The 27,343-nt window shown below is 43.5% G+C and overlaps 2 protein-coding genes across 2 annotated transcripts in view; one reads left to right on the forward strand and one right to left on the reverse strand.

The window, feature by feature from the left end:
- Positions 1-7,632, reverse strand: part of LOC138194570 (furin-like protease kpc-1) — a 182,260-nt gene extending 174,628 nt beyond the window's left edge. Inside the window, exons 1-2 of the mRNA XM_069143414.1 lie at positions 7,558-7,632; positions 2,301-2,476 (exon numbers count right to left, since the gene is read on the reverse strand). Of these exons, the coding sequence (XP_068999515.1) occupies positions 2,301-2,471 (171 nt within the window). The 5' untranslated portion in view covers positions 2,472-2,476; positions 7,558-7,632. The remainder of the gene's footprint in view (positions 1-2,300; positions 2,477-7,557) is intronic.
- A 211-nt stretch (positions 7,633-7,843) lies between these two features.
- On the forward strand, positions 7,844-27,223 carry mms22l (MMS22-like, DNA repair protein). Its single transcript, XM_069143412.1, has 26 exons — positions 7,844-8,595; positions 9,300-9,497; positions 9,770-9,895; positions 10,120-10,172; positions 10,962-11,049; positions 11,182-11,359; positions 11,613-11,706; positions 11,844-11,974; positions 12,182-12,295; positions 12,379-12,555; positions 13,118-13,180; positions 13,315-13,434; positions 13,756-13,991; positions 16,240-16,456; positions 16,599-16,888; positions 20,949-21,130; positions 21,361-21,511; positions 22,383-22,522; positions 22,861-23,003; positions 23,223-23,379; positions 23,518-23,663; positions 23,797-24,008; positions 24,283-24,449; positions 26,062-26,158; positions 26,385-26,552; positions 26,737-27,223. Exons 2-26 carry the CDS (start codon positions 9,325-9,327, stop codon positions 26,810-26,812), a joined length of 3,699 nt encoding a protein of 1,232 aa, XP_068999513.1. The 5' UTR covers positions 7,844-8,595; positions 9,300-9,324; the 3' UTR covers positions 26,813-27,223.
- The last annotated feature ends 120 nt before the right edge of the window (positions 27,224-27,343 follow it).

Below are 27,343 nucleotides of genomic sequence, written 5' to 3' on the forward strand. Positions count from 1 at the left end.
GCGGCATTACCGCCGGAATGCCAGCAGACATCACAATCCTCCCAAGCTGATGTTGGGCTTGTCAGACTTTTCATTCCACTTCAATGTTTAAAAAAAAAAAAAAAAAAAAAAGTATATATATATATATATATATCACAGAAAATTGTGACGCCTCTGCTCCTTCTTGATACGCAATATTTGCTGCACGCGAGGCGCAAATCACAAGTGGCACAATTAAAATAGGTTTGACTTAACAAAGGCGATTTAGTGTCAGTGACATTTAGCATCAGCCTCTGGCGACAGACAGGTAAAAGAAGCCAGTCAGCAGATTGGACCTGGGGGGGATCATGAAAGTGGGGGTTGTCTGAGGCTCTTCTCTGGGTGTGGACACCTTATCAACACAAACACACACTTAGTGTAAATACTTGACAATGGGCTACTAAAGGATTACACCACAACATCTCATCACTGATTTCTACAATATTGATGCAACCTCTCACATATGTCGAACCAGAATAAAAACTAAATGTATTGCAAATATGTTTTATTGCACTGTGTATGCATAAATACAGTGAAGTTTAGGTGTAAGGACAAACATATTTGCTATTGTTTTGGTCATTATAAGTGATGACTGCATGGAGGGATGATCATTAATGTATAAACGAGCAGAAAACAACAACAGGGAAAAAGGAGAGGTGTTTGTGTGCATGAGGGACAATGAGCGAGAGCGAGACAGGCAGAGGAAGACAGAGACGGGGGTGGACTGTCCAATACGCTCCTGATAAAGGTCAAAGAGATGTTTTATTCATGATCCAGGCGGCGGCAACAGCAGCACAGGCAGCAGGGCCAAGGTTGAAATGAGCTCGCGTCCACATTCCCCAGAGCCAGTGCTGCACACAGCCTCACACCAGGCCAGCGGACACTCCCGCTAACTGCTATCAATAATGTCAAAACGCACACACAAGCACCAACCAGTAGCACTTATCAATAACTTCAAATTACAAAATGAATGGACACTGTGAACAAATAAACTGCAACTAACACCTTTTATGGGGGATTATTGGAGTCTGTTAGTATGATGCAATATTTTTTCCAGATTTTTCACCTGTATGTTGCCATCTATTAAATTCCATTAACTAGGGAACTAAACAATTTTTTTTTTTTTTTTTTTTAAATAAAAAAAATTCAGGATTCAAATTCATGAAATCTATTCACATCTTGATTTAATTCATTCAAATGTAACAGTCCATATGTCATTTAATGCATTTTATGGATCATCAGACAGTTAGAGTATCTGGGTGCTTTACCATCTGAAAACTGCACAATCGATCGCTTACACTATGTTTTTAATAATATTGTACATTTTAACCAAAAGATCTGGGTTGATTAGACAGTCTTTACATTCAAAAAGGAGAAATTAAATAAAAGAATCCCCTTTAAAATCCTGACTATAACAGAGCACAGCAGGAATGGATTTCAATTCATAAGGGCTCTTACCTTTTAAATCTTTCTGACAGTGAATCTTTCATGAAGATTCGCAGTCAAGAGAATCAGATGAAGTTCATTTCAAAATCTCTTATACCCTCGAACCCCCTCTTTGAACTCACTTGCAAAAAAGTAGAACTTCTGTATTGCACCTAACCAAGACCTGCTCCAAGCCCTCATTTCATAGTGAAGTCGTGGACATTTTTTTGAGGAGAGCTGACATACTTTCAGACTCAACAACCAAAGTAACCTTTAAAGTATTGATGTGGATAAATCACATCTAGTCCTCTGACAAATGGAAAGATTTCAGCATGACAGATTAAAACTCGGGCAAATAGGTAAAGAACCAATCATCTCCAAAGACATGCAACTGCAGCCTGTCCACATATAGGAGTTTCTCACAGGCTAGACAGGTTGGCTAGACAGAGGTGTGTGTGTGTGTGTGTGTGTGTGTGTGTGTGTGTGTGTGTGTGTGTGTGTGTGTGTGTGTATTTGAAAAGCCTGACATGCTCCCAAAAAGACACACACACACACACACATATATATATATATATATATATATATATATATATGTGTGTGTGTGTGTGTGTGTGTGTGTGCGTGTGTGTGAACAGCCTACTCTACGTGTCTTTGATCAGATATGAAATATTCAGAAATGCTGCTGTAATTTGATGAAAGTCAGATATCCCTCAAATAGGAAATAGAAGTCAGCACTTTGGCAGCTCTTGGGGAAAAAAACTAAAATAAAGAAAAAGCCCTCAGTAACCGGATGTTGAAAATGTAAATTGCGGGCCCATAGGTGGAGGTAATAACAGTGGTTTTAAACATGCACTGACCCGCTGTATGAACTCCAGTCCGTGCTGCTCGGCCAGCGATCGGGCAGCTCTGGTGCCTCCATCCATTTGCACTGCGTAGAAGACATGGCGGTTGGTCCCACGATGCCCCTCTGTGGTCACTAGTTTCCTCTGCAGCAGGCAGCCAAACAACAGCACAAATACACTGAACATGGAGCCTGTAACAGGGAGATTAAGGAGAAATTAATCGTCCGGGTTTCTAAATGCATTTACTAAATGTATTCATGTAAATTAGGTATGTCTCAGGAAACTATGTCCGTATCAGCCCACACTGCTGCATTAATAATGATGTTTCAAGTCTGTATTTAGGAGGAAGTGTGGCATTGTACTACAAGATTCACTATCACTTAATCTGCTGTTTACTTGCCTTAATAATTCACTGTTTGTATATAAAATGTGAGGAAAGTCAACACCAAAAAAAAAACCAGTTTAATATAATATATTCAAATTGTAACATATTCATATTTCATTCAACCCACAGTCTAAAACCCCAAAATAATCAGATTATCTAAAAGAGAAGTGTTATATCAGGGAAGCCAATCATTTATCATTTCTGCTGGAAATGATATATTCTCTGTAATTCCAACAAACAAAATTCTAACAAATTGTTTCCACTCTTCACGTCAGACATCATTTTCCTTTTAGTCAACTGATAAGCAACAGTATTCAGTATCCCACAGGATACCTTTGCTCTTCATTGGTTCTTTTTCATTGACATTACATATATCTATAATAGAAAAACACAAACACCTACGGTTTTGATTATTACCATAACACTTGAAATACCATCTAACTACACAAATGACTTTATAGAGTGTGGGATTCAGCATCTCTGTGCAGAGTATTGAACATTGGCAATTGTGAAACAATTTGCCCACAGCCACCTCCTCTGTACTTTTGCATGAAATCCACTGTGGCTGCCACCTACAGCATGTTAACCACCCACCTGTAGCCACACAGAGTGAAACGTCCAGGAGAAATATTTCACCCTGTGCGATGAAAGCTAGAACTCTGGCATCAGGGGCCCCGAGCGAGACGACGCACTCTCTCCAGTTCCCAACCCACACGTTTAATCTCCTGGCCTTGATGCAAATGCTTCTGAGAGCAGAAAAACTGCAGTGCTCTCACTGTGTGAACTAACTTCCCTCTTTAAGCAAAACAGGAACTTTATCGGTCCGTCTTAATGCGTGTACTTTCCTGTGAACAATGATGGAACAAAAAGTTGTCACCTCACTCTTCTCAGTGTCGACTCGACAAGTTAAACAGCCAGTGTATTTATGGAAGAATGCAGCGCTGAAGCATATTAATTGCTGAAACTCCCACTCTCTTCCACAGATTACGTAATGAACATTTACTGTTGATCCGTGAAGTTGGCCGAATTGTTTTCATATACGTTAGTTTATACTGAATGTAGAAAAGCAATTATATAAACTGTTGGATTCAGTCAGTTGCTTCCCACATGTACTGTATGTCTCCTGCACATACAAACAGCTGCTGAACTCTAAAAGGCAGCGTCTAAATATAGCCGAGGCTATTAGTTAATTAATACATTGTTCAAGTGACAGAAAATTAACTAGCAACTATTTTGATTGATGATTTATTGTTAGTCATATTTTACGCAAAAGATTCTCAAAATTGTCAAATATGCCAATTTCCTGTTTGCAGTTAGTCTTATCTTATATTCAACTGAATATCATGTTGAGTTTTGGAAAGTTAAATGCACAAAACAAATACATTTTAATAAGTCAATTTCTGGAAATACTGATGGACTTTTTAGCTATTTTCTCACATTATATTCGCCAAAATATCAGTTCATTAAGTAAGTTGAAAAAGTTCACCCTGAGACAGGTGTTGCAGTCCTACATCTAATCATTGTTATTATGTACCATCTGTGGTATAAAATCTTTTTATTTTTCGAGTCTCTCTCAGCAACTTTACTTCCAAAATACACCCACTAACATACAGCAAAACTCCAAACCAGGAGATTAAGATATCTCCTCTGAGAAGTAATTCTGTTTGTGTGTTTATCTGACTTCTCGTCAAAAGTAAAGAGCCTCCTCCTGCAGCGTTTTCCCCCCCCAAACAACAAACAATGCAGCTGACCACTCTTTAAAGTCTACAGCATCACTCGGCTCCTATCTCCCAAGCCGCTGATTGAAATCGATAACCTCACTTGGGGCTGGAGCCCCAGTCAATCCCACCGAGGTGCAGCAGGGCCGGCAGCGTCCACCCCACCCAGCGAGGAGCAGGCCTCAGGCAGAGACAGAGTAGACAGGCGGGAGAGGAAGGGAAAGAGAGGAGTACATGAGACTGCAGTACAGGAGAGCCACATTGAACAGTGTCAGGGCCTCGGGGCCTACTGGGACGCTGATAAAGTACCTGGACATTTTTATAGACAAACTACTTATTTCCGTCCTCATATCGCTTGGGAAGACTGATAACTTTATATTCCTCTCAGGCAGAGGAATGAAAGGGAGGGGGTCTTTTCAGGAGTTTAATTGATCAAACTGTAGCCACAAGGTTTTTTTTTCCAGAGATAAAAGAGACTAGCACTCTCCCCTGTACAATACAGAGATCTTTTAGAAAGCAGACCCAATGGGAAAGAAAAATGTAACTCATTATGCAAAGTCATTACAGGCCTCTGACTAAACTCCTTAAAGAGGAGGAGTTCATGGTGAAATTGTATTGTACAGGATTTGCAGAGGTCAAACTACCGGTCATGTGATAACATTATTTTACAATGTCCAGATTATTACTCCAACCAAACTTTTTAGATGGCTGCTTTGAGGTCAAGCTTTAACACCAAGACTATTTTAAGTAAATGACAGTAAATTACCATCTCATTGTTGCTCAGGGGACAATTTGTAAGGACAGAGGCCAAGACAGCAGCCAAGTCTCCGTATTTAAAAACATCCACAATAAAATAGAGTAAAGTAGAAAATAATTGCCTCACCGCAGCGGAAAAAAATTCTCTTTGTGTCATCAATCAAGACAATAAGCACAGTAACAAATAATAATCAGCTATTTCTCAAATAGTCAGCAATACAGCTACGTACAGTATGTGCGAAAGGTATTAAACCATGGGGATGTTTTAGATGATCTTACTGAACCTGACCAAGAAACAGTCAGGCACCTAAACCCCATACAATGGTCATTTATCATCTTTAAACTACGAGTTGTGTGTGGATTAAACAGACCTTTGGTACCGGACAGTCAGGCTGGTTGCTTCCCTGTGTCCAGCAAGGTTATCATAGCAGACTGCAAACCAAAGAGTCCTTGAGCAAGGCATTACACCGCTCCCAGCAGCTGATCTGTAGCGGCTATAACTTCTGGCTTTGCACTGGGTTATGGGTGGGAGTGAAATTCAGATGACATTAGTCACAATGATCAACTACAACCCTCATACACCTTTGATACTGATTAGACCACCAATCATGACTGTGTGCCCCATTAACATTTTCATGACTCTTCGCTTTGATACACTTATTAGGGTCGGACAGTTAAGGTGCTTTGAGCCGGTGAGGATTTGCTGCAGCCACTGATATCAATGTGAACAAGACAGGCACTTTAACATATTTGTGATTGTGAATATATAGAGTGGCTTTACCACTAATCAGCAAAAGAAACTCCCCCTGCAGTGGCTAGCGTTGTTTTATGAGGAAAATCACATACACTGCAACTAGGTGGAAAGGTTGGTGCTCAACTGGTTTAGTAGGTGCCCATAGTTGCTAAACAAAGCCATCTCATATCATGTAATTTTCTTTTGTATTAATTTTAAAGTGTAAAATCACCATGGACAGTGGTCCCAAAACGCTTTACAATTACAGAAAACGTACCAAAATCAAACAAAATAATGAAAACCCCACAGTAAAATATCAATGTCGAAAAAAGGAGTAACCAAGGCCCATGACAGAATAACCAGGGGTTGCTTCAGGGTCACCCAAACCAGCCCTGACTATAAGCTTCATCCGAGAGGAAAGTCTTAAACCTAATCTTAAAAGTAGAGAGGGTGTCAGCCTTCCAAAAAAAAAAAAAAACTGGGGGCTCGTTCCACAGGAGCGAAGCCTGACAGCTAAAGGCTTGACTTCCATTCTACTTTTGGAAACTCTAGAGACCACAAGTAAACCTGCACTGTGAGAGCAAAGTGTTCTATAAGGATAATATGGTACTATGAGGTCTTTAGGATGTGATGGAGCTTAGTCATTAAGGGTTTTATGAGTAAGGAGAAGGATTTCAAATTATATTCTGGATTTCACAGCGAGCCAGTGAAGAGAAGATATTGGAGAACTGGAAAGTATACTTTATTATATATAATCAAAAATGTTTCTTGGCTAAAATATAAAGCATGAAGCTTTACATTTATCTATTAAAAGTTGTGTCAATCAGAAAACAAACTGTATTACTTACCCATGTATGTATTTATATTTGCTTGCCTTTTACTACTTCTCGTCAGTTTTGGGGCACCACACAAAGCACAGGTGTAGAACTGTAAATATTGATGATGGCTGTATTCCAATTAGCTGAGCCTGGTGGTGTGCATGCTTGTTTACTAGCAGGGTTTACTGGGGCAATTATAAATGTTACACAGCAATCACTTATGATGTTAGTTACAGGTGGGATTTTCTTACTTTCCCAAGTTAAAATATCTAATAATGACAAAAGGGGATATCTTCAGAAATAGGAAACACCTGTGGTGGTGCATGGCTATGACCATTATTTCATTTTACAGAGAGGAAACATTTCAGCAGATGTTGCCTCTGTAGCAGCCTGTCAGCAGTTAAACATATGTTGGCTCCAGTATTCGCTCCGTTACACAGAGTTCATTAAGTCTATCTGGAAGCCTCATAAGGCTGAAAGTACAACACCAGGTTATCACCTTAACATAACACAATCCCACTGCATCCATTATAGGTATCACATCCTTTCATACTTTGCTGCTATTAAGTGAGGATGATGTGGATTATTAAGTGCATCTAGAACTGGATGTGAATCAAGTTTGCAGTCATTACATTGTAAACCCCAAAGTCTTGAATTGTGGTGCAATTTCCCAGACAACAAAATCCAACCTGGTCCAGTGCATCAAAGCCTGGAACCGAGGCTACATGTGAGGGAGAGAGGAGGGGAGGGGACGGGAGGGTACGGGGGGGTGTAGCCGGTTCAAATCTCACTCCCTCCATGCACAGCGCCTTGAAAGGAGAGAATGGGTTTGTAGCGTCGGAACAGAAAGAAAAGCATTTACCTTTCCCATCCAGGCGACTGAGGCTTCACACAGACGGACTGCCTCCTGTTCAAAGCAGAGAGGAGGGGTCGATGCATCGTCAAGGAAAAACAAATTTCCCGACGTGTCCATTTTTACTGTCTCCGCCGACTCCTGGTAATAAAAGATGCACATTGAACCATGCAAAACGCCGCATCTGTCGTGCATCTCCTCTCCGGACGAGTCAAACGTGCAGAATTAACGATTTGTAAGTCGACAAAACGAGCACATCCACGGCGTGTGGCGGAATGGGGGGGATTTTGTAAAGATGTGAGAATGCATTAGGATGCAAGAAATGGTGTGATGGCGAGAGGGACTGTTGGGAGAGACAGATCTGCATATGGAAATTAGGGTTAGCGTGGTTAAAATTCGACTTAAAACGCTGCATTATTTTGTATTAATTTGGGCGGGACCCCCTGCAGGGAGACCGAGGGGGGCAGGTGACTTGACAATAGCCCATAACAGAAGCCATGGCAAGAAACAGGTGCTGTGGTTCCGAGCTTTTTATTAGCAACACATATGTATGCTAAAATATGTTTTAATGATAATGAGGCCGATATTTTACATATTTTGTGTTAAGTCCGTGTGTGTCAACAAACACCGTGGGCATTTTTGGCAAATTAAACTGCTTTTAATTACATGAGGGAGCTCGGCGCTGTCGGTGGCATACAGTAGAAATTCAATTTGCTCTTTTATACACCTGTTAAATGAAGAAGCTGGAACGACAATGAGACAACGAAGAACACACACAACTGGAACAAACTTTTACTGGAGAAACAACGCGACGGCGGAAGTGCTGAGCAGGGAGACCTCTTGTTCCGCGGCGCTCGTGGGACTGGGCCACGCCCACTGTGAAACTTCGGACCAATCAGCGGCCGCGGGGCGGGAGTGCGCGTGCGTGGAGCGAACGCGCGGGAGAGCCTCTCGATCCAAAACAATGGAGTTGTAACAGCTGTGCGGTCGTCACGCTTTGCGACACATTTATACGATATTACACCGCATGAGAAGCTGAAATACAAGGTTGGTCTATATTTCAATTGGTTCACGGTTCACGAGATGATACAGTGTGTTCGTTCCCCTGTTGGAAAAGCTCCGATTTCTCTACAGGAGTGCTGACTGTGCATGCGACATAACGTTACTGCCGTGAAGTTAGCCGAGGTAACGCGAACATAGTCATGATGTTGACTTATTTACAGACAAACACATAAACACGTCATCAGACGTTGTAGCGGAATATTTCTTCACAGACACTCGTGTCCAGTAAGCTGCCCTGTGAAGTGCTTTCTTGTTAGCCGGCCGTGTTATTTAAGTGAACATTAAAATGCCACACCAGTTCATACAAGTCTGTTCATATGACATCTCTTAAGTTTCTTTAAGTACGTAACTGTCCTCTGAACAATGTGTTGCTTATGTTTGTTTTAGCACAATACTCAGGGGTACACAGTTCTGAAGTGCAATCTTGTTTTGTGTATTATATTGTAATGCCCTGCATCTGTTGCAATACCTAAGCTGTATAGTATATATATATATATATATATATATAAAATAGTTATGCTGCTTTAAATGTGGAATATGCTTACATTTAATCTGCTTTTAAATGGCACATCATCTCAATACAATGTGTGAATGAGTGTTATTTTTGTCTGAACTGACTGCAACATATGACCTCAGTTTTGTCAAAATCTTATAATGTCTCTGCTCTGTGCTTTTTTTTTTTTTGTCAGGTGATCCTGCTTCTGCACTGACAGCATGGCAGATGACTTGAGCCAGTCCCTCACCCCACCAGTTTCCCCCTTTGCAGCAGACAGTTTATGTGATCTGACTCCAGCCCAACCACCGTGCTTCTGCTGCTCCGAAGTCAAAGATGACGCCACTGGAGCTCTTTCCACAGAGGGGTACACTGCAAGAGGCTCCCTGAAACGGTACAGTCAATGTTTGTCAGTTCACTGTTACCATATTTCCTCACTCTGAGGTCAACAGTTTTCACGGCCTAAAAAAAACATTACCGGGGTAATTTATTTTGGAAACAAATATTGATGTTGATATGTTTTATTCGAAGATTAGATTTGGGGTTTTTAGCACCACAAATGAAATTGCAGTCACCTTCATGCTAACGGTGTGACAGCAAAAGTCTCACTTACTCAAAACAGTAAATACAGGTAAAGTCTCAGTAGTCAATATATCCACTCCGTAGGCTGCTGTTGCATCTTGATCCGGCTCCTGCAGAGTATGAGGCAGACACGGTGGACATCTTTGGCTTCCCCTGGGTTACAGAGACGGCACTGGTGGAATCTACAAAACTACTCTTTGGACTGTTCAGGTAAGTCAAGGTGCAAAACAGATCTCAGTTAAGTGTGCATTAGAAAAACCTGTTGGTGTCAACATGTGCTACCACCACCTTAATCTGCAAGCACTTTTCCATTGCACCAAAGGTTTCCAAATTGAATCATTCCTAGAGAGATTCTTCTTTTATGCCTTTTGTGGCTTGAAAAATGTTCGCAACACTTTATTCACATCCATTATTTGCTCTTTGTTATGTTTCAGGCAAAAGGTTTACAAGTTGGAGACCTTGATCCCGTCCGGCTTACACGACTTTGGTAAGTCTGCGTTTGCATGCAATTCACAGTCCAGCTAACAGTGTTTTAGTTCATGCCAGTAACTGCTTAAAACAACAAGCGTCACGTAAACTACAAGTACTGACAGAAGTTTAAGTCAGCTGAAGTGTTTTCTGTACTAAGTTGTTAAAAATGTGTTTTAGAATTACCATATATCGATATTAATATATTAATGTTACTGTATATGACTAAATGTGGCCTTGGATTTGGATTTTGTATTACTGTGATATGGCGTAACTTCTGTCTTCTCCTGGTTTTAATGACTGCATTACCGTAAAGTGATGTAATTGTCTGAACTCACCAGACTGTTTGAGCTGTTCTACTATTTGTGTTTACCCACTTAGTCATTATATCCACATTACTGATGATTATTTATCAGCAATCTGACTATATACATATTGTGTGAAAGCACTAATAGTCATCCCAACAATCACCAAAATATTAAACTTGAAGTCTTTGGTCAAACATATTGTGATATCTGATTTTGTCCATATTGCCCAGCCCTACTTAAAGGGATACTATTCTATATTTTACCCCTTATAAAAAAAAAAAAGTGTATATTTTAAGAACTGCAGTATTGTACCATCATCAAATGAGACTGAAGTTTTGAGTGTGTTTTCTTGTATGCAAATATATTGTACAATAGTGTGTTTGAACTACTTAATTTACCGTAAAGTTCACTGAGGTCACACTAGTGGTTGAGTTATGTCTGATATTTGATACAGCGAACATGTTATCAGTACTCCCTACAACATCGCTTTTGTGTCTTAGGTCAAGCAGGGAACCTCCACTATGAAGCAGAAGACCTTCGACAGCAGTGCGTGTCCTTCCTTCAGTATGTCAAAGTCTTCGTGCACAGGTAATTCAACATATTTAATGTCCACGCTCATAAACATTTGTTTCCATGTATAATAGTGGCATCAGGTATCCCCCAGCTTTGACTGCTATTTGTTTGTGTTTATTTAAATGTGCATGTCTTGTGTGTGTTCAGATATGTCCAGCCCTCCACGTCCCTGGATGCAGGTCACTCGCACCCTTACGAGGAGCTGGAGGCTCAGTTCCCCTCTGCTCTTCTGGAGGAGCTGTTTGGCATCACTCTCCTCGTAGGACGACTCAAAGACCTGCCTGCTAATGTTCAAAGTGCCTTCACCATGCAGAATCGGGGAAAGGTACCACATTGTCTAGTGGATTGGACTCTAGCACAGACGTAATACTCAACATGTGTTAATGTAAATAAGATGGCGCTTTGGAAGTGCAGCAAAAAGTGTGGATGACATCACTAAACCTATGGTTTACAAAGCAAATATCAACTGAGGAATGACTTTAGTGACCACAGTTTTGGCACAACTTCCACCATCCTGCATATTTTTATCCTGTTGACACTGAACATTTTTTTAATTTTTTTTGGCCTTCCTCCCACAGATTTTTTCTCCCTCCTGGCATTTGCTGCACCTTCATCTCGACGTCCACTGGTCTGTCTTGGAGATCCTTCACCTGCTTGGTCACAAGATGCAAGGTAATGTGTCTATATCAGAGTACTCCGACAGGATGAGAAATGAAGATATTGAAATGTGAGACAGGGATTGTGTGTATAATATTGAGTCATTATGGTGGAAACAGGCTTTTTGTGATTTCCCTCGTTCTTCTCTGCAGGCCAGGTGGTGTACGCCCACCAGTTTGTGAACCTGACGGGAGAGAACTTGACCGATACCAGTCTGTTTGAGGAACACCTGTGCAGTTTGCTGTGTGACCTCACTGGTCTGGCCATAGGCAAATACAGCAAGGTGGGTGGCTCGCTGCCTCTCACCAGGTGTGCCAGCGGTATTTCTTCAGCAGAAAAATAGAGCAGTCGTGCTGATATAATTGCCACATTTAGCAGAAACTGGACAGCAGCTGCAGATAGCAAACACAAATACTAAAAAGTGATAAAATACTTTGGTGTAGAATAGAGCTTCAGTTTACTGTGTTAAATATATCCTGTTGTTTTCTAGGTGAGGCCTACAGAGGCACTGAGCAGCCATCATTATCTTTGCACCTGCACCAAAGAGCTGTGGGTCCTGCTCATGTACCTTCTGGAATACAGGAAAAAAGTGTTGCACACACAGGTAACACAAATACACACATTAACAGTCTCATGATAAAGTAAGACTCTGTCTGTATTCAATTAACCAATGTGTGTTCCCTCCAGTCCTTCTGGAGCTACATGAATTCGTTGCTGAGGCCCCTGGTTTCAGGGCGGCCCATAGCAGAGCAGTTCAGTGGTCTGCCCACACACTGTAAAGACCCTCTGGGATTCACCTGGTGGCTCGTCACTCATTTAGCAATGTTAGGACAGTACAGTCGGAACGGAACGGCCCAGAAAGAGGTAAGAGACAAAGAGTCACAACACTGATACCGTGCGATGTCACGCTGCAAATGATCCTGGGCATATAAAAAGGTTTCGCAGGGTAACGACTGTAAAATACTGAGCGATGTATGTCTGACTTGGAATTCAGATCATTTCATCAGGGGGCTTTGGTTTTGTTTTATGTTATCTTTTTAGTATTTGAAACATATATTCAAACTAAACTAATTACATATGATCTCATATTTATCCACATGTACGAAGGACTGAACCCTGATCTTAAACCTTATATCAAAAATATTGTGTTCCAAGAACCCCATTTCTGTTATTTGTGCCCCATTTAATTCATTCACGAATGCAATATTAAGACAACAATGATTAATTGTATTCTTCATTGAACTGAAGTTGAGCAGTTTTTGAAGACATTTTAGCGCTCAAACAAGAAGCTTTTTCAGTTCTGAAATATTTAATTTTTGCTCATTTTAACCACATTCTTTAGATAGAGTATGATTAATAATAGTCAGTGTTGTGTGTTGTTTGCTGTTGTTTTTAAATGTAAAATCTTTTTCATCTGCACCTGCAGAAACATCTGGGCGATAACTGGACTTTTGTGGAAGAGTTGCTCAAGTTAACTTGTAACCCCAAGGTCAGCAATGTTTCTAGTTAAACTTTAGCCTTTTGAAGTCATGTAAAAAAAAAAAAAAAAAATATATATATATATATATATATATATATATTTGTAATATTCATTTGAACAGTACTTCTATGTGTGTGTAACAGGCAGGTCTAGCAGAGGAGAGGGTCAGGATGCACGTCCACTGCTGTCTCAGTCTGTGTCTGCTTTGGGAACCGAGCACCAACGCCGTCTCCACCCTGTGGGAGTACTACAGCAGGAACCTGGTGAGGAAAGGAAACAAGGAAGTCAAATACTGGGATTACTTTATCAATAAAAGTTGATTACACTTGATATGCTGCTCTAGTTTAAGTATATTTGCTGCAATTAGACCACTTTGATTTTACGTTATTTTACTTATTTGTATTCCACCACCACTTTTTGAGATGTGTCATGTTGCTGCTGTCATTTGTTGTGTTGCATCATAGTTATTGCTTCTTCTTTTTTTCAACACACTTTTAGTAATGTGTCATGTGATTAAGAAGGTCATGCAAGCACATTAACAAAGGCCTCTACAGTTATATTATTGCTCTGTCACTCCTCTCCAGAGTGCTTCGTTCACCGTTCTCTGGCTCGGGATGTCTGGCCTGGGCACTCTGTGCAAGACGCCTCTAGCTCTGTTGGAGCAGGCCAGCAGCTGCTGCTCCCCCCCTCCCCTCCGCTCCCTGGGACACACCCAGCTATACCGCTCTGCCAGCTCCTTCCACATCTTCCTTCGTGTGCTGGCCCTGTGCCTCGCCCAGGACAGGGCTGGTGGAGTCCCCCAGAGACAGATCAAAGGGAGGTAAGGATGGAGAGGACGCTGGGAAGCTTTGTAGTTCTCACTCCTTTCCATTTGCTCCCCCCTTGAAAAGCAACCAAGCAGCTAACTCAACACTATAGGGTGGGATTCTGGATCCGAGTCTTTCAGAAATGATTTCTAATCGGGGATAGGATTTATAGGATTCCTTTTCCCCCTTGATCCTCAGATGTGTTTAAAGTGCTGGTTGGATTTGCGTACATCTTTGTGTAGGTACATGCTTGCATGAATACACACACAGCATGTGTGTTTGCAAACTATCATGCATTAGAGTCTTGTTTGTGTGCGTGCCAGGTGCACCACAGTCTCCCAGTGCGTCTTTGATATTTACTCAGGCCCACCAGCGGAGCAGGTGTCTCAGGAGTCAACCACCTGCTCTTCAGCACAGGCCAGACCCAAGGAGCCTCCTACTGATGCATACACAAACACACACGCTGCGCACCTGCTCCCCAGAGCAGTGACCTGGTTCCAGAGTGTGTGAGGTCGTTAGATGGAAAGGAGAACGTGTGCTTGGGAAGGAAACTAAGAAAAATACAGACGAGAGAGCACAAGCTGATGTGCGCATCAGAACCGAGCGCTGGACCATCCTATATCCCAGGCCGGCTGGGTGCCAGGGAGAGGCAGCCGTAGATAAATCCGCCTAATGACTTCCCTCTGTCTGGAATGTGCTCAGTAGCACTGCAGACATGGGGGCTAATTAGCTAACGAGCGTGGCGGTTAATTCGCCTTAACGAAGCTGTGTTGGTTTCCAACACGGATAGAGAGGGGAGCTGGGTTGGGGGTGGGGGGGTGGTAGGAAGTCTGGCAACAGCCAGGCTGGGCTGGGACAGGTCCAGATTTCCCCACCACACACACACACACACACACCCTCCTCTTCCCTCCACCATAACTAGCACCAGTACCTCCTCCCCCTGAGGAGGCACGAGGCGTGCCGACTCTATCGCTCCAACGTTTCGGCATCGTTCCCACTCCTGGCCGGGCTCTGCGGGACACCCGCGACGACCACATTAATGGGATCGACTGCGAGCATGTTGATCTCCAACGCCGGGAGTTAGGAGCATCTGCTCGCCTCCAGAAAAAAAAGCTGTCCGGAATAAACAAACAGACAGACAGGTTGGGAGAACACAGAAAATCCCCACTGCTGCCTCCCAGCGCGCTGCTTATATCCCTGTTACATATTACCCATTCATCTATTTAAATCTCCCTCCCTTCGCGCTCTGACTGCATGCTTGGCCACCTTCTTCTTTTATAGTCCTCTGTGGGTGTAACTAAGCTGGTTTTGGTGTTAACCTGGTCTTTCCCAGTTCCCCTCCCGTTTTTCTCCACTCCTTTGGTATCAGTCATACTTCTTACGCTGAGTTTGTCTTGGGATGCTTGCTGTTTGTGTTTTGACCCAAACAGCTCACCTGTGTGGGCTGCATCTGTGTTTCGGAGGTGGGATGGGAAAAAGAGGGAGGGGGGGTTCCAGCTTTCTGTGTTTTCCTGCCAGGCGAGCAAACGTGGTGTGTGTGTGTGTGTGTGTGTGTGTGTGTGTGTGTGTGTGTGTGTGTGTGTGTGTGTGTGTGTGTGCGCGCGTGTGTGCGTGTGTGCGTGTGCGTGCGTGTGTGTGTGTGTGCGTGTGTGTGTGCGTGTGCGTGCATGTGTACGTGTGTGTGTGTTTTTATTGATCTCTCTCTGGTGTTGCAGTAAATTGGTTTGGCTGTAGAGAGAGGGACCAAGCGCCCACTGCTGTGTGTCTGAGTGTCTCTGACATTTAACATGATCTTTAAAGGCATTTCTCCACAGTGCCCGCAGGATCTAACAGCGTGCTGGGTGGTTCTGTATTCTTACTCACTCTCTTGCTTTTTCTTTCTCTCTCTCTCTCACCCACACACACACACACACACACACACACACATACAGGCCGGGCAGCCCAGCCTCTCCCCTGGAGCTGAAAGGGTGATGGAGGCGGGTGGTGGGGTGCACAGTGGGGGGTGGAAAGTTCAGTTAGTCAGCATTTAAAGTCAGAGGTTTCAGAAGAACAAACCACCTCTGACAAGTTGGTCAGTGGAAGTAAAGAAACAACTGAAGTAGGATAAAAAATAAACATTTTCTTTCTTTCTATTAAGTGGTACAGCAAAGAGCAGACACAGTAATCTGTCACTGACCACTTCTTCCTGTTTGCTGTCCATCTCTTGTGTCCTAATTAAACACCTTTGTTCTTCCTCTTTCCTTTGTTGCCTTATGTTTCCAGGATTTACTCTAAGTTCTCCTCGAAGAAGATGCAGGAACTGTCGGAGGCCGGGCTCATGAACTTCCTGCTGTTGTTTCTGGTCGTCGCCAGGCAGGTGGAGATGGAGGACGTGGCCAGCAGAGCCTGCGAACTGCTCGGCTTTCTGCCCTCCAACTGCCCCCCTGCACACCGCACCCTGGTCTGGAGAGGGCAGCTATCACTGCTGTTGCTTTTTCAGGTATGTTTGCTTATCATTACACGGCATAAATACTATTTTGCTGAATTTAATCTTGAAGGGAAATGTTGAAAATGTAGCATCTTTATTCCAAACTCCATCATTAGAAGATTTTCTCTGATAGATCTTCTTATGTTGTCTTCAGGAAAGAGGTCTGGATGTCGGTGCCCAGGCGAACTGGCTGGCCTCCTCCTTTAACGAAACAGCCAAGGAGTTCTACAATAAGACCACGGAGGTCTCTCGCAGACTCGCCCTCTGGGGTCCACTCGGCTGCTACCTGGAGGGCGTGGCCGAGGTCTTCGAGACAAGCACCAGTCTCAGCCTATCAGAGGAAAAGCTGCTCAATGAAGGCTTTGATTGGTTGCTGCCTGCTTGCCGCCAATCTGAGCTGAATTCTGCTCTGGGCTTCCTGCAGATCGTCCTGGCGCAGCTCAGGTATCTCTTACTTTTCCTCAGTTTCTCTCGTTCTTTCATCATTCATTGATAGCTGCTCCCTCACAGATAGAAGACACATTCAGACAAATGTTTTCTGGCAAAGGCCAAGCTAAGCTTTTATTAAAGTCTGATAAGTGGCTACAGCAGAGGAGAGCGATCACTCCTGCTCTTCCCAGCCAGCTCCGAGTCCACTCACTTCTCACACTGACAATAGGAGGATTGTGCTGTCAGCAGGAATGAGTGTCTGTAAAGAACCTGTGTTGCACTGAGGCCCCTGTTAGTCTCAGGAGGTCCAGTGGCCCCCGGGTCAACCTCACCAGGTGCTGCTGGAGCCCTGATTAGAGTTACGGGCCCAGGGGACCCTCCATGGACCCTGCTGTCGTCATGAGGATGGCAGAGTGCTGTGGGTGTGGAGAGGCCGTGGTCAGTAGGGCATCAGAACGGGTTCAGCTGCAGGACACGGGTGTTCGTTACACAAACGACCCCAGCTGACAGTCAGAGAGCCACAGCTGAACAGTGTGTGTTTATGTGGGGAGGTAGAGGCGGGGACAGAGGCGACAGCAGACAGAGAGCCGGTGAGACTGGAAGGTTATGGAGTGAGTGTTGATGTGCAGCTTTCACTGTAGATTCTCAGTTAAATCTGGTGGTAAGAAGCTGACCGTCACCTTGTTGGCCAGCCATTACATTTACAGTAATCCTGAACAATAATATAGCAAGTCATACTTGTAGCATAATTACAGCAGGTCATATTCAATGTGCTAAAAATTACATGAAGTAAGTACTTTACTTGAAGTACTTTAAACTTTTTGGATCCTCAGTTACACCAATGAGGAAAATGTCATTTAAATCTCGCACAACAAATAACAATGTATTTATTTTGCCCAAATGTATCCAAGATGACAATGTTAGCACAGCTGCACGGGAGAAATCAAGTGTGATGACTGCCTTCAGTAAAGTACAATATAACCTACTTTTAGCAATGAAACCAAACTTTCTATAAAACGCTTTTGTTTCCATACTTGACAGTCTGAACGCACTTGTGCACTCAAAATAGTGACAATTAGTACGTAAGTACGCCTTTTGGAACACAGCAAAGGAGAAGATAGATGCTGAAACACTCCAGGGAGCAGAGGATGGCTGTAGATTTGGCTGATAATTATCTGTGCATTCATCACTACAAACGGCACATTACACACAGTCATTTTAGTCATGCTGAATATATAAATGTTGATTAGAGCGGCTTTAAATCAGAAACTGCAGCAGAAGGTTAAACCTGCAGTGAAACTCTGGTCTCCCAACTTCTGCCATTGAGAATAATTACAAAAACACTGTCGACACGTGCTCACGTCATCGGCTCAGCCACGGCCTCCTGGGCTCGTCCGTTGCAGCTCTAAAACGGTGGATGAATCAAATAAAAGGCGTCACAACCCACCGTGGAATGACTCGTTTCACTTGATCCATTCAGTTAGCCGCATGATTGAATTATTTCATCCACATTCAAGTTAGTATAGAATTAAACCAGAATTTAGCCGGCTCAGCACGTTCAGTATGTATTCATCCAGCCAGCACAGGAATGTCTCACCAGACACCAGATTTAAACTCTACATACTTTGAAATACAGAGAGATTAATCGGACGGTGAAAGGTGTAATCAGCATTGTGTGAGCTCTTTTGGTAAGGGCTTGAATGTAACAGATCCTCGTTTATATGTAAAAGTCCTGCGCTACAGGTTTATTTAATAAGAGTATAAATTTGAGCAAACATTTAATACCAAATGTAGTACCTGCTATTTTTCAATCCTCAGTGCTCCAGACACGTTTCAGTCTGTTCCAGAACATTTTGGAAGTTCGATACAGTTTTGCTGAGTACATATTCCATTTTTCAACATGCAAAATATTTCTGAACAGTTTTTGCTCCCCGAGATAATGTATATACCGTGTTCATGTGTAGTTTTAGTAAGCAATGAAAGTATTATCCCTAATTTATACATCCACTACATTGAAAAGGTTAATAAATGAGCTAAAACAGGACAATTAGGACATTGTCAAATGTAGTGTTACCAACCCTCTTACTGTTTCTTGTAAGTGTCCAGTGTACACGCTCCACCCTCTCCACCCTGCCACGCACACACACACACACACAACAGTCCACACACCAGAAGTGAAACACTAACCCAGGTATCCCCCTTTCTTATTTCAATGCCAGGCTTCCATATCACAGTATCTCGTTAGCTTCGCTAATTCCCAAACTTCCCATCTCAGATCTCGGGGTTGGAGGGCACACATTTGCACATTAATGGCCAAGGAGCGAGAGAAGAAGAGAACTCCCAGAGGCCCTCTGTGCTGTGGCCTGAACCACACTGACCCATTTAACCAAATACAAAAATACTGTGCTGTCTCTTTCCCACCCGTCTGGCCAAATTCAACATAATTCTTGGGCCTGGCAATTCTCTGTATCTCTTTGTGATTAATGTCTTTTCTGTGACACAATTAATGGGTAATTATGTAGACTGGCAACTTTAGCCTGTGCATCATTATGTCTATTAGGAGCCATGTGGAATCTGCACACATTAAGACAATTATTCTGCCAACGGTTGAGACAGCGAAGGGTCCGAACATTCACTCCTGATAGCCATCGTCATGGCACCGAGGCAGGAAGCCAGTCGCAGGCATAATTCCTCAGTTTGATTTCTTCCCATGACCCTCTGCTTTGGGAGGAGGGTAGCGGTGTCGCCAGTTGATGAGGTGAGCTGGCATCATCTCGCCCTCTTTGGATCCCTTTCCGGCACAAACAATTAATCCCCATCTCCTTGGCATGATAAAATACAAGCCTCCCTGTGAAGCGGCTCCCTTTGTGAGCATTAAGACCTTTTAGTGGATATTGAGGCTTTTATTTCACATTCAAGGACAAATACTGCCAGGTGTCCTATGAGAAATGTAGGAACATCCACACAATTCAGAGAAAGGCATGGACAAAATTAGAAAGAGGACATGGAGTAAATTCAACTGCTGCCCGTGTGTGTGTGTGTGTGTGTGTGTGTGTGTGTGTGTGTGTGTGTGTGTGTGTGTGTGTGTGTGTGTGTGTGTGTCTGGCATCATTAGGATGCTGTATTTCTGCTTTATGTGTCTTTACAGCGGATGCAGCTGTGGGAAGGGTTAACCATGGTCCCTAATGGCATGTTGCCGAGTGTGTGCGTGTTTGTGTGTACGGCGTAAGAAGCCACAGTGAGGAGGATTAAGTGGGGTCTCTGATGATGTCTTGTACAATGAAGGCTGATGGGTGTGAAAGGCCCATTCCGCAGTAGTAACGAGGCTAATGAATTCAAACTCTAATCGATTGTCTCAGCTCTCTCTGGATTAGATGCAACCTTGCTGGAAGGGAAGGCACCATCGAGGTGTGTGTGTGCGTGTGTGTGTGTGTGTGTGTGTGTGCGTGTGCACCGTAGAAGTGCGTGGTTGAGGGTGGGATAGAAGTGTGTGCGTGTGTGTATGGGGGGGGGGGGGCGTCTGCTTGTTCCTCTATCCTTTCCTTTTTCCCCGGCACACCTTAGCCTTCGCTTCCCCCGCACCCCCATCCGGGTGAATGAGGGGGACAGAAGGATCATCTCCCGTCTAAATGAGATTACAGCTCCTTCAGCTGCTTATCTGAGCTAATGCCAGCCACTGTGGGGCTGCCGTAGCGTCTGGGTCCGGGGCCAGGGATGAGCCAGAAGAGCCAAAGTATAGTCTGTGTACAGGGGATCAGCATTAGGCTCCACTCTATGCCTATAATATCCTCCTTTCCTCTCCTTCCCCACATCCACCTCCACCCGGCACTGCAGCGCACCTCCACATCCAGTAATCCCCCAAGAGAGAAGAGGAGGAAAACACATAAAGGAGGAGTGAAAGAGAAACAGGGGAGCAAAAGGATTTGAGAAAGTCGAGGGCGGAGTTGAGAGGAGGGGAGGGGAGAGGGGGGAGGGGAGGGGGGGGGTCTTGTACACAAGAGGGAGTGCTGTGTTTGGGTTTTGTATTGGGTAGATTTGTTTATCTGGTCTCGCTTGTGTGTCTGTGTCCTTCCAGACGGGTCCATCAGCGCAGTGTCCAGTCAGCGCCCACCCCGGCCTGGGCCCCCGCCACCACCAGTGTGGTGAAAGAGCGCCACCTAGCGGTAGCAGCTGCTCTCTGGGCACACTTCTTCCCCTTCCTGCGCAGCCTACGCCTCTCTCAGACCCCTCCGGCACAGCTGGCAGATGCTGCTGCAGGTCAGTAACGCCCACCGGGAGGAAGAGGAAACACTACGTGGAGGAAGATGGAGTTCTGGATGAGATTTGAACGAATGAGTTCTTAAAATGGTTGTTGCTATTTTAGAAAAAGAGAAAGATTTTAGAGGATTTTAAATGCAAAGGATGAAATTTAAAGATTCACTTTTTACACTGTACATGTAAAATCATCTGACTCATTCAGAGCACTGACCTAATTTCCTTTTCCTCAGGTTTCACCCTGCTGGCCTTTGATCTTCCCAGTTCTGCCCCCCAGGACCTTCAGCCCAACCCAGTCCAGTCCATCATGCAATGCTTCGGCTGGGACGACATGGTTAACCCGCTCCTGGTGACTCGCTACCTCCCCCATCTGCTTCAAAACAGGTAGTCAGCCTTTCAGATCCCCCCCACACCCCCGTGCCTTCACCTCACTCACTAAACATCTCATCACTCCTGGTGTAAAAACATCAGGTCAGTCACTTCCTGTCGACTATAAAGCTTCATCGTGGAGCTCAGCTCTTCACAAAATTGTTTTTCCACAAGTCCCGTTGGTACATTTCACAGTCTCTCATTAATAAATTAAAACAAGGAGCGTCCTTGGTATTGTGAAAATACTGTCGGTTATAATGAAGAAAATGCCTCTAAACAGAATACAAAATGTTGTGCATCTTCAAAATGACTCTCAAGGGTACAAAACAACGTGATTAGTTCAGCCTTATAGGTCCTCTTCAGATGGTGCCATGATATTAAGGAGCCAAACCTGAATGTAACGGCAGAACAAGGACACACCTCCTGTTTACTGCCACGAGATTCCAGTCAAACCTTCTATCAGTACAGCGGGAGCTCTTGCTAATATGTGATTTATAACATGATTTATGAAGTCTGATCGGAAGGACTTTATTATAATCAGTGTTTATTTGCGTTTTTTGCATTTCTGTTTTCTATCAAAAAGAAATTTGACTTTTAGCCACTCCAGTCAGAATACAAAACATGTGAGCACTTCAACACAATAAGGCATAAATGTGTATATGTTAAGTGCACTCAGGTAAATATCATCCCCTATTTCTAGTCACATCTTTCCCCTCTACATATTGTGTTTGTCTTTTTTCATAAGGAACTTGTCACTCACATACTGAATGCTTGATAATCCTTCATATTTGAATCAAGCATACGTCAGACCAGTAAACCCTCTACCCACTTACAACTGCAGATGTTACATTTCTGTTCGGTGACTCCCTGTCTCTGTCTTCTCCAGTGAGCTGGTGTCCTCGCTAAGCAGTGATTCAAGTGTTGCTGCGTCGGGTTCGGCACAAAGCCTGTCAGTCAGAGCCTGGTTCAGATGTGTTCTGCAGCAACACCTTCATAAGAACCCGGACGGGACTGACAGCAGGACAGGTAATACAGCTCGATTTAAACCATTTACACATTATGTTATTTCCTTAGTCGCATTCATACGTTTCATCAGAAAATGTCAAGAAGATAAAACGTTTTAAGTGATGAAAAGACAAAATGACAGTGTGCCGTCCAAATGAGAGTTTCAATCCAGGACCCTGTCTCATTATTTTCCCGAGAGATTTTTAGAAGTGTTACATGACCCCATGTGTCACTTCAATATATTCTCCAAATTTCTGTCCTTGTATGGGAAAATCTTAAATTTACTTGGTGCCTTCTATAAACACATATAGGATCCATAATCATTTGACTCATCAGTGTTTGTTTGTGCATTGTTGCAGGCCGGGCTGTGGAGGAGCAGCTGTGCGAGCTGACCCGGCTGGTGCTGAGGCTTCCCGAGGTGGAAAGTCTTCTGCAGAGAGCCAACCTCCAACCCACAGCCATCAGGCCTGAGCCCACTTCAGCTCTGGAGATGTTTGTCAAGGTAATTTAAATTAATGTGTTTTTTTTTACATATAAGACATTCAGTAGCAGTATATTAAAGTAAAAGTCATGCCTAAGCCTTTCCATAAACCTGTACGATATGTAATGTACTCTGAGTATATCCCAGTCACATCTGCTCTCTACTACGGCCGCCTGCATTTACTGTACATGCAAATGTTTGCATAAATATTTGTCCTTATCTGCTCTCGCATGGTGCCAGGCTGTCGGCAGCGTGTACAGTGGACTGCAGCTTTTGTCTGAGCGTTCCGCCGTGGTGACCAGAGCCCTGGACTACATCGGTGACATCCTGAAACACATCAGACCATCTCTGGTCAGCAAGAACCAAGAAGGAATGCAGCTGGCGTACTGGAGTGTTGGTGGGTGCCAAGTCGGTCCATGTCAAACACATCACACACTACATAAAGCTTCAGTGTAGTTGGAGTCACAGACTGGTGAAAGGGATTATTACAGTTGTGTATTTGACTCCACTACTGTCTGTTTTCGGTGGAATCCAGGCTGCATAGTGAAGCACTGGAGCCCCCTGCTGGCCACTTCTAAAGGCCAGCAGCTGCTGTTCCGCATCGTGGACGGGCTGCTGCTTCCCCACAACCTCACACAGCAGGACAGAGCTCTCAGAGACAGCCTGCCTCTGTATCTACAGGTGAGGTCCAACATAGACTGGACACACAAACATCTTTTGGACAGTACAAACGCACAGCTGCTGTATTGCACAAGTTATTTGGTTTATAAAGGAAATGTAACCACTCTGTTGATCTGAATTTACACTCTCGCAGGGTCTGTCAATGGCTTCTAGTGTGTCTCAGTCCCAGGGGGCTTACCTCAAGCAGCAGCTACGCTCTGTTACCCGCAGATACCTGGACCACTTCCTTCCTGCTTCACCTTCCATGGGCGTCATCGCCAACCACCCGGTGCTTCTGGGCGCCTGCGAAGCCAACGCAACCATCCGGGGAGCTGCGCTGAGGAGGACCATCCTCGAGGTGCTCTGGTAAGTCTCTACTGAGATGTGCAACCTGGTTTTTACATGAATTTCATATCCAGGTTATGACATGACTCCTGACAAATCAAAAACTCCAGAGCCAACCTAAACGACAACAAATCAAACTTTGCCACACTTACCAATTTACTTCATATTTAATCTTTTAATCTTCACATTTTTGTTTTGTATTTCACTGTTTCTCCATAAACAGCCTCTGAAATCTGTGGTGGAATTCTTCCTCAGAACTTGAAGTGATTGGAAATGTCCCTCTCTGATTTTACAGCCAGAGTTTCCTGCAGTTCAAAGGTCATGCCCCTCCTCCTCGCCTCGCATCAGTCCTCATGTTCCTGTTGGAGCTTCTGAGACGAAACAGGGACTCTGACCCCGCCCTCCTCACTCTGCCCCTCCCCTCTCTGCTACGCTGTGTGATGCTGGTCAACGAGCCACAGGGTGAGTTTAACAATATTACAGCGTGGAGCTTTTCTACGTTGTGGTAGAATTCTCAAATGTAAGTCACTGAGTGCTGCCAAAGCTGTGTTGTCCAGTAAAAAGCCTTCAGTGGCTCGCTGTGTCTTTAGTGTAGCTCAGGTTTCTGCCATTGCTCAATACACCTGAGACTGATGCAGATAAAGAAACTGGGAAGTAAAAAAAATATATATTATTGACCAAAAAACAACCAACACTTGTGACAAAGATGTGAAATGGAGGCAGAATTTTTACAATGAAGTTTATAGTCCAAATTGACATCAGGGCATTAAAACTGTGAACTTCACTCTTAATTATAAATACCTCAAACAGAACAATTGTAAACGTTTTGTTTGCATTGTGTTTTCATACTGGACAACATTTACTCCTATAAAGTTAAATCTGGCCAATATCAGCCAATTAAAATTGTCCGACCAATGAATTAGTCTGGCTCTGTACAGTATGACACACTGCACCAAACAGTTCATCTTCCAAATATTCTTCTCTAACAATCTGGAAGATAATAATAATAGTAATAATAGACTTTATTTGTATAGCACCTTTCATACAAGAAATGCAGCTCAAAGTGCTTTACAGCAAGAAAATGACATGCAGTGTTTGACATAAAAACATATAAAGGAACATTTAAATATTAGAAAAGAAATGAGATGCATAAGAACAGATCAAATGCATAAAATTAAACACATAGAGTTCAAATATAATAAGCAATATGCATTTTAAAGGCACAGTAGTTCAAGTGCAGGCAGTACAAGAGAGCTTCAAGAGCTCATTAAAGGTTAAAGTAAAGAGATATGTTTTGAGCTTTCTTTTAAAAGTATTAACTGAGCAGCTTCCCTGATATCTGCAGGTAGTTTGTTCCACAGCTTTGGAGCGGAGCTGACAAAAGCTGAATCCCCAATTTTCTATTGGCTGTTTGCTGGGAACCTCCAATAAACCAGCAGCAGATGATCTCGGTGATCTTGATTCACATAGTTAACCAGAGAGTTAGCGATGTGACTCGTCCCATTAAGAGCTTTGTATGTGATGAGGAGGACCTTAAAGTCAATCCTGGGTCTTACAGGTAAACGGTGCAGAGCAGCCAGAACTGGACTGATGTGTTCTCTCCTCTTGGTTCTGGTTAACACTCGAGCCGCAGGGTTTTGGATGAGCCGAAGTCTCTCTGTTGTTTTCTTTGGTAGGCCAGTAAAAAGTGCATTACAGTAGTCGGGTCGGCTAGAAATGAAGGCAGGAATCAACTTTTCGGCATCTGTCTGATTTATAAACGGCCGCACCTCGGCTATGTTTCTAAGGTGGAAGAAAAAGATGCTATAAACGAGTGTGTTGGGTCGTCTCCATGACCACAGTTCACAGAGGAAGATTCTAACTTTTTGAATGAAGGGTACTATCAGTAAGTATCGATGATGTAATCCGGCAGGTGTTCCCAGAGTTATGTAAATAAAGCAGTTCTCTTCGTCGTAATGACTTGAAGTACGAGGATCACACAACCAGCCTTTCGCAAACGTATCCTTAATGCTCACAGTTTTCATCAGTCCTCACGCGTCTAATGATGTCAATAATATCTGTTTTGTATGTGCAGTGAGGAAGACGAGCACAGATGCCTTACAGCTTGTGGTGGAGCGCTGTGCTGCTGCGTCTGCGGAGCGGCCGTGCGACCAGATGATCACCGTTTTACGGTAATTGACTATAATGTGTATCAGCACCTGCGTTAGATCCGTGTTGTTTGTCTCTCTACATCTTTAAATTTCTGCACAGTGGGTATTTTGCAATAAATAATAAGACAAAAATATACACATGATGCACACATTGTGATACAGACACTAATTTATATTAACGCCTGGCTTATCCATCATGTTTTTTTTTGTTTTTTTTTTACTATTTCTGCCATCCCGTCGCTCTCAGGTCCTTTGTGGAGGAGAACGAAGGCGTCTACGACAGACAGGTGTACGGCGTCCTGGAGACCGTGGCTGTTTTAGATCTCGCCGTGGTTCGAGCCCTCATTCCCAACCTGTCTCTCAGTCTGAGAAACACGGAGCACAAAAGAGGACTGGGCAAGAACATCGCCTTGAGGTGAGCGAGAACATGAATCACATGCTGGAAGCCATGGAGACGGCATCCATCGCCTTCAACTATTTTTAAGTCGTCTAGACAATAAGCAGGTGTTACATACTAGAAATGTTCTGTAGCCATGTGCTTCATTGAATGTCACACATCTCTCTCTCTCTCTCTCTCTCTCTCTCTCTGTGTGTAACAGGAGTGCGTATACGAAGTTGCTGTGTCTCCTAGGGGATAGTGGGCAGGCTGAAATAACCAGTCTGGAAGGCGATTAAAAAGTTTCCCAGAAGAAGGAGCAGCTCCAGGACCGAGCTCCAAGAATCACTTGTTAGTCATCCGAAAAATGTGTTGAAGTGCTGGTGCTAGAGGGTGTCTTTGAAAATTAGTGTTTCATACATTGAGATTTAGATGTGGGAAAGCCAAAACCTCTATTACAGCTCTAATATGCCGGATGAACACAGAACAGGTGGCTACAATTGTACTACATTTCCAGGAATGTGTGAAAAGGCATCATTAGTTGGACTTACTGAACTTCAAATGTTCTTAATGCACGAGCATAATATGTCCCAATCATGGCCTAAAAGCCTAATATTATCAGGTTGAATATACTGTACATATTGTAAAGGAGCTCCAGCTCTGCATTTTGGTGTATTATTAATCAGATAGAATGTGACAATAAATGTGAATACGCTCTCGCCCTCCTTTCATTTCTATAGTAAGACGAGTGTGGAATGTGAGCATTGAAGTGAGCACAGACTATTTGTGCTCTAACCATCAGGTGCTGGATCTGCCTCTACTCGGCTGGC

This window comes from Embiotoca jacksoni, unplaced genomic scaffold, assembly GCF_022577435.1.
Source record: "Embiotoca jacksoni isolate LCO1_2020_lvr unplaced genomic scaffold, fEmbJac1.0.p SCAF_11, whole genome shotgun sequence".
Lineage (NCBI taxonomy): Eukaryota > Metazoa > Chordata > Actinopteri > Embiotocidae > Embiotoca > Embiotoca jacksoni.